The 12,513-nt window shown below is 43.4% G+C and overlaps 1 protein-coding gene across 1 annotated transcript in view; it reads right to left on the bottom strand.

Annotated features, from left to right (window-relative positions):
- LOC145389625 (uncharacterized) overlaps positions 1–8,091 on the bottom strand; it is a 35,838-nt gene extending 27,747 nt beyond the window's left edge. Inside the window, exons 1-3 of the mRNA XM_080264864.1 lie at positions 7,132–8,091; positions 4,579–4,969; positions 3,521–3,838 (exon numbers count right to left, since the gene is read on the bottom strand). Coding sequence (XP_080120990.1) covers positions 3,521–3,838; positions 4,579–4,969; positions 7,132–8,073 — 1,651 coding nt within the window. The 5' untranslated portion in view covers positions 8,074–8,091. The remainder of the gene's footprint in view (positions 1–3,520; positions 3,839–4,578; positions 4,970–7,131) is intronic.
- Positions 8,092–12,513: the final 4,422 nt, after the last annotated feature.

Genomic DNA, 12,513 nt, shown 5'->3' on the forward strand with positions numbered 1-12,513 from the left:
TGCCTTCCTTTCATTCAGTTCACCACCCACCCTTCTCATCACTCGCCACGTATACCTGTGGATCATTTTGTGCCTGAAGAGGGTATTGGTTATCACCAACCCCTTCCCAGCACAAATGTCCACTAACACACTTCCATTCTCATCTATCTCAGCAGGCACACCCCACTCACCAATTATTCTATCCACCTTCACATTCCCTACTTTACCATTCATATCACCAATCAAAAACACTTTCTCATTCTTTCCAAATTTTTCCATGCACACTTCCACATTTGTCCAGAACTCTTCTCTCACTCTGCTTGCACGATCTTGCGTTGGCGCATACACACACACACAATCGCTCACATTTGTATTCCAACTTTCAATCTTACCCATACAATCCTTGACCCAACTGATCCATACTCTCATATGCTCTTTTTCCATCTTTTACTCACAACTATACATACTCCTTCTTTTGCCCTCTCATTCTCACCTACTAGCCCGGGGCTAGGCAAGTTGGTCCTGATATTTAAGTTGAGAGCAACCAGCCTCACTCATCACTGAGTGGCATTACGTGAGCAATAAACCCCAACCACCCCTTGGATAAAAACCTTCACCGGCTCAATCCGATTGGAGCGCCATAATTACTCATTAAACCACCAGGCGCCAAAATTTGGTTATATGGTTACCACCAAGCATAGTAAATGGTTTCCCAGTGTACAAGAAACCATTTGGCTTGTCACTCAGTGTAGAGTCACCCACAGGCAGAAGGAAGAGGAATGAAGGAAAGAAAGACAGAAGAGGAAGTGTAAAGTCAACCGTAGGCAGAAGGACAAGAAAAGAATGAAGGAAAGAAAGACAAAAGAGGATGGAAGGAAAGAAGGATGGAGGAGAGGAAAGGGCAGATACCCGAGAGCAGCACTACATTGAGTGAGTGGATGGTCATACACCAAAAAACAGACCATAATTTCCTGAGTAAAATTATGTCTAACATGATGTTTAAGAAAAATAAAAAATACCTGTGTGGTAAGCCGTCAAAACCTGTGGTGTTGGAGCTCCTCCAATGTCTGTTCTTCGCTCTGCTAAAAATATTTTCATCCGTACAAAATGCTCTCAACTCTCTAACTCGAATTCTTCCCGCTCCTTCTGGCACCTTGCCGAAAACCTTTCTAACAACTTTACCTCATCATCCTTCCCTCCTCTTTTCTACTCTGGTGGCTCTGTAGCTATTTCTTCTACTAATAAAGCAGATCTCTTCGCTCAGATTTTCTCCTCCAATTTCACCATAGACAATTCCGGTGCTGTTCCTCCATCACTCCCCCCCTCTGACTTCCTCATGGCTAACATTAAAATTTCTTCAGCTGATGTATTTTCTGCCATCACAGGCCTCAATAATAATAAGGCATATGGGCCTGATGGAGTCCCTCCTGTTGTTCTCAAGAACTGTGCTTCTGTGCTTACACCCTGCCTAGGCAAACTCTTTCGCCTTTGTCTATCAACTTGTACCTTTCCTTTTTGCAGGAAGTTTGCTCTCATTCAGCCAGTCCCAAAGAAGGGTGACCATTCCCAACCCTCTAACTATCGTCCAATTGCTTTAACATCCTGTATCTCAAAAGTATTCGAGTCTATTCTTAATAGAAAAATTTTAAAGCATCTTTCCTATCACAACCTTGTTTCTGGTTGTCAGTATGGGTTCCGTCAGGGATGCTCCACTGGCGATCTTCTCACCTACCTTTAAGATTCCTGGTCATCCTCCTTTCAGGACTTTGGTGAAAGCTTTGCCATTGCACTTGACATCTCAAAGGCTTTCAATCGAGTCTGGCATAAATCTTTAATTTCCAAACTGCTCTCTTATGGTTTCTATCCTTCTATCTGTGCCATCATCTCTAGCTTCCTTTCTGGTTGTTCTATAGTTGCTGTTGTAGACGGCCATCGTTCTTCTCCTAGATTTATTAACATTGATGTTCCTCAGGGCTCTGTCCTATCACCAACTCTCTTCCTTTTATTCATCAATGACCTTCTAAGCTGTACATCTAACCCAATCCACTCATACGCTGATGACTCCACCCTTCACCTTTCCATTCGATTCCCACAACGTCCATCGCAGCAGTTACTTCAACAAACAAGGGATGAGGTTATGGCACACCAAATGTCTGACTTGGCTCGTATCTCTGACTGGGCTAAAAATAATCTGATTTTTTTAATGCATCAAAGACTCAGTTTTTGCACCTATCAACCCGACAAAATCTTCCACAGGTATACCCACTAATGTTTAATAATATTCAGCTTAATCCTGCATCATCATTGAACATGCTTGGGGTTTCATTTACTTGGGACTTATCTTGGAAAAATCATATTACATCTCTTGTAAAATCTGCTTCCAAGAGACTGGGTGTGCTAAGCCGACTCCGTTCCTTCTTTACCCCTGCACAATTGGTGACTCTATACAGGGGTTTTATCTGCCCCTGCGTGGAGTACAGTATTTTATTTTATTTTTATTTTTTTGTAGCATTTTCATATTCACTCTCACTTTTGTCTGACAACATAATCTGAGTCATCAGACATCGCTTCCATCACATCTGAGTAAGCTGCCACAGCAGCAAAACATCTCATACCACATGCATTAACATACTTCTTGTATGTGACGAAAATAATAGGCAATAAAATAGTCCTACCGTGATGGCAATTATTCAGTATTGCCACCTCCTGATACTGAACCACTGTCGGACCCCGAGTAGTGGCATGCAAATATAAAAAATTAGAACAAGTAAATGTGCCACCTGATGGCTATAGACCTTTCCTTGGTGGCACGCTGATGTGCCACCCGATGTGAAATTGGTAATATCCTCACTCTCCACCACCACCCTTTCTTCATCATTCTTCACACTGCTCACCTATGATATCCTTGTTTTCTCTCTTCATCTGTTTTACCACCTTAAATACCATACTCCTTCTTTCAGCACCATTTAGGTTATCCAGTAAAAGTCTCTGAGACTCAGACTTTGCCCTGTATACCTCCTTTCTGGTCCATGTTTAGCAGACATGTAGTCCTTTGATACCAACCCTCTTCCATTCCCAAAAATAGTCTTCTTTTCTCCTTAACTGCAGCTTCAGCACTTTCATCCCAGCACCACTTTACCTTGTATTTTGGATGGGCCCCTTGTCCATCCACACAATGAATCAGTAACTCTCAAGAGATTGTCTCTGTCAGCTCTGTACTGCTCATTAACACTTCTTTCTACAACTCCCCACTGAGTCACCACTCTACTCATCTCAATATAGAATGCATCCCTTGCTGCTTTGTTTTTCAAGTGCATCTTGGCACTGTGACTGGTTCAAATCTAATTCACAGACTTCTCTTTTTTAATATGAAGATTTGGGTGATGATGATGATACTGGATATACAATGGTATGTACATTCATTAATTTCTGGTTCAAATCTGATTCTGATTCTTTTTCTCATCACTAAGCCACACACACTCATCATTTACAATTTCCACACATACCAGTACTTCATTTACATACATACATTTCAACTTACCTTGCTCACTCGCCTGAGTGCTGCCCTCCAACTTTCCTCCACTACCCTCTACTTGAGGGTCCTGTCTTGCTAGGGTAATTGCTGCCCTATTTTCTTCTCCACTCTGCCCCGTTGCAGCTGCCCGCCTGGCAACTCCTTTGCTCCGGGCAGTGAAGGTAGATGCAGTGGAGGAAGGAGTGGAGAGGGAAAGAGTAGAGGTGGAGGAGTGGCGACGGTACTGAGGTGTGGCACACAAGAGGTCATTGAGGATGTGGATGATGGTGGATATGTCCCGCTTGGGGCGCCCCTGCCGGTCCTGCAGTGCTGGGTTTAGGGTCCCTGCATTACATAACCAAATATTAATGCTAATAATTTACTGCAGAAAAAAAAATTCTATAATTACCATTACCTTGGCACAGATACATCACACAGTTTTATGTAAAAAATATTATTTCATGCAAGTAGCAAATCCTTATAAAGTTGAGAATGTCAAAGTAGAGTCATGGTGTATCAGAAGTTGCCATATTCACCTCCAAATCTGTGTGCCCTTAGTCTGGGATTTGACACCCAAGTCTTGGTGAAGATTCAAAGTGCATGCTAGTCATGTGTTCTTCCCAATGTTAGCATACAGAATGTTTGAACCTGTCTGATGACATCCATTAACTGACACACACAATCATTACTATTATGACTTTAAAATACACTGCTCTCACTAAGCTGATTCATACTTTGCAATCATGGGAAAGGGTTAATTCTATCACTCTTCTTCTGAAAGTCTGGTCCTGCAGTGGACCTCTAACACACTGAAAAGATATGGGCATTGACAGTGAATATTAGTTTTTGTGGGTTAGCAATAGAAATATGGATGAGGTACAGTATTTTCAGTACAGGTATCTACTTAGGAGAAGACTAATAAATTTTGGATTATGAGCTTTGTGACAAAGTGCCAGTAGATTAAGTACCATCTCTGCAATTCCCATATGCAACACATTCAGGCAGCAAACTATTCTGGCAATATACAAAACAACATGTCAAGAAATTAGTCTGTTTAAGAAAAAAATGTATAGTAAGCATCTAACCTGAGAAAGTGCCTGAGTAGACCCCCTTGCCATGGTGGTGCATACTTTCGATGATGGCTCCCTGCTTCTTGATACTGGTTGTGCTGCTAGCACCCTGGCTACTGCTGCCATTGCCACTGCTGCCACTACTTGTGCTACTGCTGTTGTTGCTGCTGCTACTGCTGGTCAACCCACTGCCACTTCCACTACTACTGTTAATGTTTCTGCTACAGGTATTGCTGCTGCCAATACTGTTGGCACCAGAACTGCTGCTGCTGCTGCTTCCTGTGATGTTGCTGCTGCTGAAACTGCTGCTGGTATTGTTGGTGGTTGTGTTAGCATTGTTACTGCAGCTGCTGCCATTCTGGGAGTCGTGGGAAGGTGCGGCAATTTCAGGTGAGGTAAAAGTCTCCTGAAAAATATCAGATATTATACATGCTGTTTACCCTTAACTTACTTAAATTTCCTATTACAAATGGTGCTTTGTATTGTGATAATGTCCCTGACTTCCTTACAGCTTTGAATACAGGAGAGTATATATACACTATCAAAATAGTTTACTGTGGTGAAATTTAGCTTCATTTGCATCATTTTATCTTTCATAGTACAGATACAGTACTATCATTCAGTTCACTATGCTGTGTTGTATTAAATGCTGTCTGGAATACAACAGCACAAACACAAATATTTTATCTAAGTTTAATTGCATGGTATCTTCCAGTAAGCCTCTGGTAAGTGGTAAGCGGTGGCTCAGTCAGTAGAGAGGTGGCCTGCGGTTCTACTGAACCCAGGTTCAAATCCCCGCTGGGGCAAAGGAACAGTTTAAGGATCTGAATTTCATGTAAAGTAGACTTTACCGATCTACCAGAAGACCCGCCGACATGTTGTAAAGATACCCCCGCTAATACCAATACACCAGTCCTGTATGAGACAATCCTAGCATGTATTTAATATGGAAGGTGGGTGTTTGCACCGAAGTGGTGACATGTAGAGGTGTATGATATGTGGGAGGACTGCTGGGCCTTGGGGGGGGGGGGAAATAACCAGAAGAACTGCCCAAACAGGGAAAAGCAGATGCTAACAGCCCAGCTACCAACATCCCAGATACATTAAGTCATTTAATATCTATCTATCTATCTATTGCCAGACGCCTCAATCCCATTTGGGGTGGCCACAAACAAATCGCCTCCAAGTCGCCCTGTCCCCCGCCATTTCACTCCCCTGCTCCCAGCTCACACTCCCCTCTCTCATATACCTCTCCACCCCATCCCTCCATCTCATCCTCGGCCTCCCCCTCCCTCTTTCCCCCTCCACCTCACTCACATACACTCTCTTCGTCAGTCTTTCACCCTCCATCCTCTCCACATGGCCAAAACACCTCAGTGTGTTCCTCATAACGCTTCCTATCACATCCACATCAACACCACAACGCTCCTTTATATCCTCATTCGTCAGCCTGTCTCTCCATGTGACTCCACAGGCTCCTCTTAAATAACTCATTTCCACTGCTCTCACTCTTGACTTGTGTCCTTCCAACAACGTCCAAGCTTCACTTCCGTACGTTAGAGTTGGTATCATTTAATACAATACCATAAACTGTAATCACAAGGATATGCTTTGCTTATATAAAATATTTTGGCAAATAAATATTTCTCCAGCAACGTGACATTTATGGCAATCAAATACAGTAAAAGTCCTCTCATTTGGCAGCTGGTCTTACGGTATATCCAGTCTTTTGGTGGCTTTCATAAGTGGTCCTGTAACAAAAGTTCTTTGCTCTTCCGGCACATATGCTGAACTAATCGGCCAATTTGGTGCTGCTAGCGCTAAATCAAGTGCTTTTCATAGTAATTTGGTGCCAATAAATATTATATTTTCTTCTATATCTTGCACATTTTGAAGTCCAATTTAGCACAAAATTTGAACATTTCACCTACAGCTTAGCGTGTTTTAAAGCTGAGCTTAGCGATTTGGAAGATTTCTGCTTCCCAACACTGCAGGCGCCATCGGCCATCATGACTCATGAGTGTCTGGCTTTGTAAGCGGGACCTTTTGAAAGTTTAGAAACCATGTCGTGCTATTTCACAGTCATCCTCTTGTTCTTGTGTTGCGTTATGGACTCTACTGATTGAAAGCCTACTGGTGTTGTGAAAAAATGCACCCATAAGGTGCTGACTACCACCATGAAAACTGAATTGTTGAAGAAAAATTGGAGGCGGATGTTCCTAAGAAAAAGATAATGGAAGATTTTGGTGTGAGCTCTTCCACTATATACGACCTTAAGAAACAGAAGGCCGATTTAGTGCCTAGGGCTAACACTGCAACTGCACTGGAGTGACTGACAATGATTGCTAGAAACTTTTTGACAGGTTTTCCCGGTCATTTGGCAGTTTCTGCTCTTTTGGCACCTGCTTGGTCCCAAAGATGCCCAATGAGAGGATTTTTACTGTGGTATACTGTATAAGAATACAATGCTGTAGCAGACTACTTCTAACAATGACAGGGCACAAAGTACATCAGATGACAATAAAACCATACAAACTTGTGGCCTTACTGCTTTCCAAATGGACTCACCTCCTTCTGATCTGGCTTGGACGTAAGAACTTCAGAGGAGAGTTGCTTCAGTGTCTGTGTAAGATTTCTTGAGGCTTCTGCCAGGGCCTTGGTGTCTAGGGAGGCACGGGGGTCAGCCTCCTCCCCCCGGTGTGGGCACCCTCTCATAGGAAGGTCATCATATCCCAGACCTGCTGGGGAGCTGGACGATGACCCAGAAGAAGCTGATCCAGGACTGTGGCCTGGTGTGGAGGGGGAGGGTCGCAGATGGTGGTGGTGGTGATGGTGGTGGTGGTGTGGGGGGGTTGACAGGTATGGGGCAGGGGGTGGTGGTGGTGGTGGGGAGGAGGGAGAGCTGCAGCCTAGAGAATGGTGGTGGTGATGGTGGTGGTGATGATGGTGATGGTGTAGCAGGTTGTGGTGATTGAGTGTTGTATATGATGGGGAGGAGGAAGAGGACATGGAAGAGGAGGAGGAAGAGGAAGCTGAAGGAGAGGGCGGGGGGCTGGTACGGGTGGGTGGTGGGGCAGGAGAGGTCGAAGAGGTTGGGGAGGTCAAATGACTAGGGTTAAGGGTGGGAGTGGGTGGTGCTGTGGGTTGGGCCAGGTGGGTGGGGGAGTAACTAGAACAGGTGGCAGTGTGTTGGGTAAAGGGAGTGGCTAGTGGATGTGAATGCGTGGTTGGAGATGGAGTTGCATTTCTCCCCACCCCACTATGGTGTTCCTGATGTGAACCTCCATGTCCATGATGTGTGTGGGCATAGGCATGTGCATGTGAATGTGCATAAGCATGCGTGTGTGCAGGCTGTAGGCGGGTCTTCCGGGTGGCGGTGGGGGAGACAGTGGAGAGCTGGAGTTGGATGAGCATCATATGGTCTCCTAGTCGCATGGTTAGGTTGAGAGGAGCCTTGCCCGTCAGAAAATCATTGACTTGGCCATCATTGAGGCTCTCCAGTGCCTGCATCACACTCTGCTCGGGTCGCTGTGTCTGAGGACAACAATAATATATTTAGTGCACTCATATGGTAGCGCAGAAAACCAATATACTGTATTTAGTACTGGTATATAGACATAACACTATGGGGCAATAGCTACATAAAATAAGTTAGTACAATGACATGAGATTACTGTACATGAAAAATGGACAAAATTCAGTACTACATATCACTATCCTCATCCTATACCCAGGTGCCCATTTACAAGAACAATAAACTAAGCATCAAACTGTTAAGCAGGAATAATTTAATGCAATACTGTATTCAGTTCATCTGTTTCTGTTAACCACAGTGCTTCTCACACCCCAACACACTTCACTCTCACAACAAGCACTGGAGGGGAATGTACTCATGGAGGCGCTGTCTGCCCCAGGCAAGATGGAGCAACTTCAACTTGGGAGAAAAACCTCCCCAACCTGACCTGTGTCCTGCAAGGAGGACCTCAATCAGCCTGGCAGAGGCACTGCCTCCCACATAGGGGGAGTTGCTTCCTGTGCTGTTTTTTTAATACAAGGAGAAATGACTTTTTGGCACTTATTTTTCCACTCCTCACATTTGCAGGAGATACTGAGAGAAATCTTGGGTCCCATACACAATATATTTATCCAGTTTGCTCTCAAAGTATGACATGTATTAAACAAACACATGGATCTGTTCCATGCAATTCTTGAAGAGAATGGATCCAAACCACATGCACTATTACAGATATGAGACACTGTCACAACATATAGATATGTGACATGTGCAACACCTCAATAAACATTCCTGTCACACAAAACACAATCTCCCTACTCACAAATGTACTGCCACCATTACTCAACTCCTGCACACAAACACTACACTAAAACACAGACTCACAGTACACACATACCACCTCAAACATGTAACACAAACATATTGCAATAAATTGATAGCCACTGCTCCAAATACCACAGCTTGAAGACTTTTTTCACAAATACTGTACAACATACAAACTGCACTCCTTCAAGAACAAGAAAAAAAAAAAGCTCACATGCACATGCAAGACTCCACACATCAGACACTATTCACACATTCACATAGAACTGACATCCATGGAGCACGCCTCATCACTTACAATGACATCCATCCAGTAAAAAAAAAAAAAAAATCATTTTCTTTCCAGAATTACAACACATTAAAAATTATCACTGAATGTCAATCCTGGTCACAAACAAGGAATCACCATTTTTAACATTTACATTCCTCCTATGGTATGCCAATTCACTCCAACCCTTAGCTCCTTCCCCCAACACAGACACCTAATTCTATCACTGCTGTTTTTCTTTAACATTTAAAACACTGCCTGGTACAAACATAATCAAAACTACCACCAAGGCCTCGACACTGCATCACATAAACAACATGAACATTCCCAATACACCTCACAATACACCTACATCCCATACCAAGCGCACCACTCTCCCTCCTTCCCAGGCATCACAATCTGTTTACCCACACTTTCACTCACTACCACCTGGCAGATGAAACCAAAACTCTCTTCTGATCTCCTCCTTATCATTATCAGAGCAGCAGTACACTCCAAAGAGCTATCACACATTACTAACATAAACTATATGAAAGCAGACTAGACACAACTAACCGAAGAAACAGAACAACACTTCAGAACACTAAACAACACCCATCACCAATACTGATAGGCATATTATAAAATCTAACATCATACTTGGTGCAGAAACACCATATTCCACAAGGCAACAGAAGACTCCTCTCTTTCTATTTCTCCCATCTTTCCTGTCACTTCTTATTGCTTTTCTTTCCTTTACAGGTGGCTTTACATTGAGTGACAAGCCAAATGGTTTCCTGTAAGACAGGAAACCATTTACAGCGCTGGGTGCTAACCATATAACCAAACCATACATGCTCCCTACGTGTCAACAAGTGGGTTGGTGGAGGGTTAGTACCCCTCCCCGTAAAAACAAATACCTCAAAGTCAAATGGCCACCCCTTACAGGATTATGGCGTCTGGCAATGGATGGATGGATGGATGGAACAGAAGACACTGCAACCCAAAGTTTAAATTATATTGGAGATTGCTCTTATGAAACAGCATGACCCACTCAAATACAACTCACCTCTTCCACATTCTCAAGACACTACCGGTATCTCAAGTCTCCACCAATTAAATGAGAAAACTGACAATTAACGCAAAAAAAGAAAAAAGAAAAATGGGAGACTCTGTAACAATACGAAGCCATTTCATGCGTCCCTGTCGGCTCTACAGAAACACTTAATAGTATCACTGAAATACAAACATGCACCTCCAAGATCCATGCTGCTAACACTTCCAAAATAATGGGGTGCCATGAAGCCTACAATGGTGCCCCTGTTAACTGGGTGCTGAGACAAACACGGCATCTATTCGGGAACCAAGCTTCCACACTCTGTCTGCCAAAGGGAACACTGGTTGCCCTGCAGGAGTGATTCCCTTACCTGCGACTGATGGGCTTGCTCAGCCAGACAGACCGGGATTACTCAACAACAACAACAACACCCAATATATTACTTCTTACAAAGAACAAGCAGACATACTTAAGAAGCACTATGCAAACCTTACAAACACCAACATGACACACTGAGTCTGAAAATCAATCGTCTCTGCAAAGGCTGTCCTCTCAAACTGACCATAATGTAACCACCTTCACTCCTAAAGACATGTAACAGTATCAAGAAAACAAAGAACTCTGCAAGTACAGGGCCAGATGGCATCAGCAACCTAAACCTAAACATTCAGGACCACACAGCATACAGGCACTCACAAACATGGGTAATTACTCATATGCATACTGTAGCATTCCAAACTTTTGAAAAACTGGAACAATGATCACTGAGCTTATAGTTATACTAAACAAATAACCAACACATCCTACTTTGTACAGACTCAAACACTAATTAGCACATGATCAAAGGTACCTGAACATCTTAACAAAGTCACATCTTAAGCCCCCCATTGCTCCTTCACAACACTAGTTTAGAGTATTGCACACCTTACTAACTAACCTCCCACAATGCACTGTATACTGTAAGTATACAGACTAGTGTGTGTGTGTGTGTGTGTGTGTGTGTGTGTGTGTGTGTGTGTGTGTGTGTGTGTGTGTGTGTGTGTGTGTGCGCAATTCACCGGGTCGGTCACGATCACTTGATGGTCGTGATTGTCAACTTTTACCCTCCTGGATGGGAGCTGAGAGCTCATATAGTCCAATCTAAGGGCAAGGCTGTGACCTTCACACATGCACACATGCATCCCCTTGCTCTAGGGGGACAGTAGCTGCCCACTTCGTCAGTGAAACTTTTTGCAACCTGAGTGAGGTGCGAACTCCCGTCTACCAGATGGTGAGTGAGAATGTTGCCACTGAGCCAGCGAGCGGTGTGTGTGTGTGTGTGTGTGTGTGTGTGTGTGTGTGTGTGTACAAACACCATCGCCAGGCTCGTAGCATTTGACTCAGATCCGTAGGGCCTGGGAGGGATTACGGGGCATTCTGGCCTTCCCTCTCACTACAGTTTGCCATTCTCTCTCACCCTGATGTCAGTGTTTTTCTCCTCTCCCTATTTCATCGGGTTTATTTTCTCTCTAATATGAACCTCCGTTGTAGTTGTGCATACAGTATTTCTCACTGTTTATTGGTAATATGATTTTCACTATTTCTGTAAATTTACGACTATTTGGATCTTAATACGCATACATTCTCAGCTCTGTTTGTATTCTCCTCAAGTAAATTAACTGTATACAGTAATCCTATTTCTTCTTGCGCTGATGACTGCATACTGCAGTCCTATCGATATCATTACCTTTTACCTGTCTCATATGCATTGGCTACCCCACCTTACTACTCCTGCATTCTAAAATACAGAATCACTTGTGCTTGCCTGCAAAAATTTGCATGACTAATAGCCTTTCCATCACAAAATGTTTGCAGATACCATTATCTTTGTTTCCATACCGTTACTGACCCCATAATGACCAATTCTGACCAAAATGTTGATTTAAAAAAAAAAAAAATGCATATTTTCATGTCGCAATTTCTGACAATTTCGCGCCGTCGCGTCATGCATGATCGTCATTTTTTTGGAGGCACGGTATTTTCAGACACTCCCTGGACTTACCCCGGCCCAGTACAAAGAGAGGTAGGTTGATATCTATTACCATTCTTGTGAAAGATATGAACAAATGCAGACAGACTTTTTCACGTGTTGCGATTTCCAACAATTTTGCGCCATCACGTCGCACATAATCGCCAAAATCTTTGGTATTTCCTGACACTCCCCAGACTTACCCCGAGCTAGTGCAAAAGAATCAGGTCCATATCTATTATCGTTCTCGTGAAAGAAACAGACAAACACACAGACACACACATACACAGCTTGACTTT

This window comes from Coenobita brevimanus, chromosome 14, assembly GCF_032717465.1.
Source record: "Coenobita brevimanus isolate Jiangsu-jjx chromosome 14, ASM3271746v2, whole genome shotgun sequence".
NCBI lineage: Eukaryota > Metazoa > Arthropoda > Malacostraca > Decapoda > Coenobitidae > Coenobita > Coenobita brevimanus.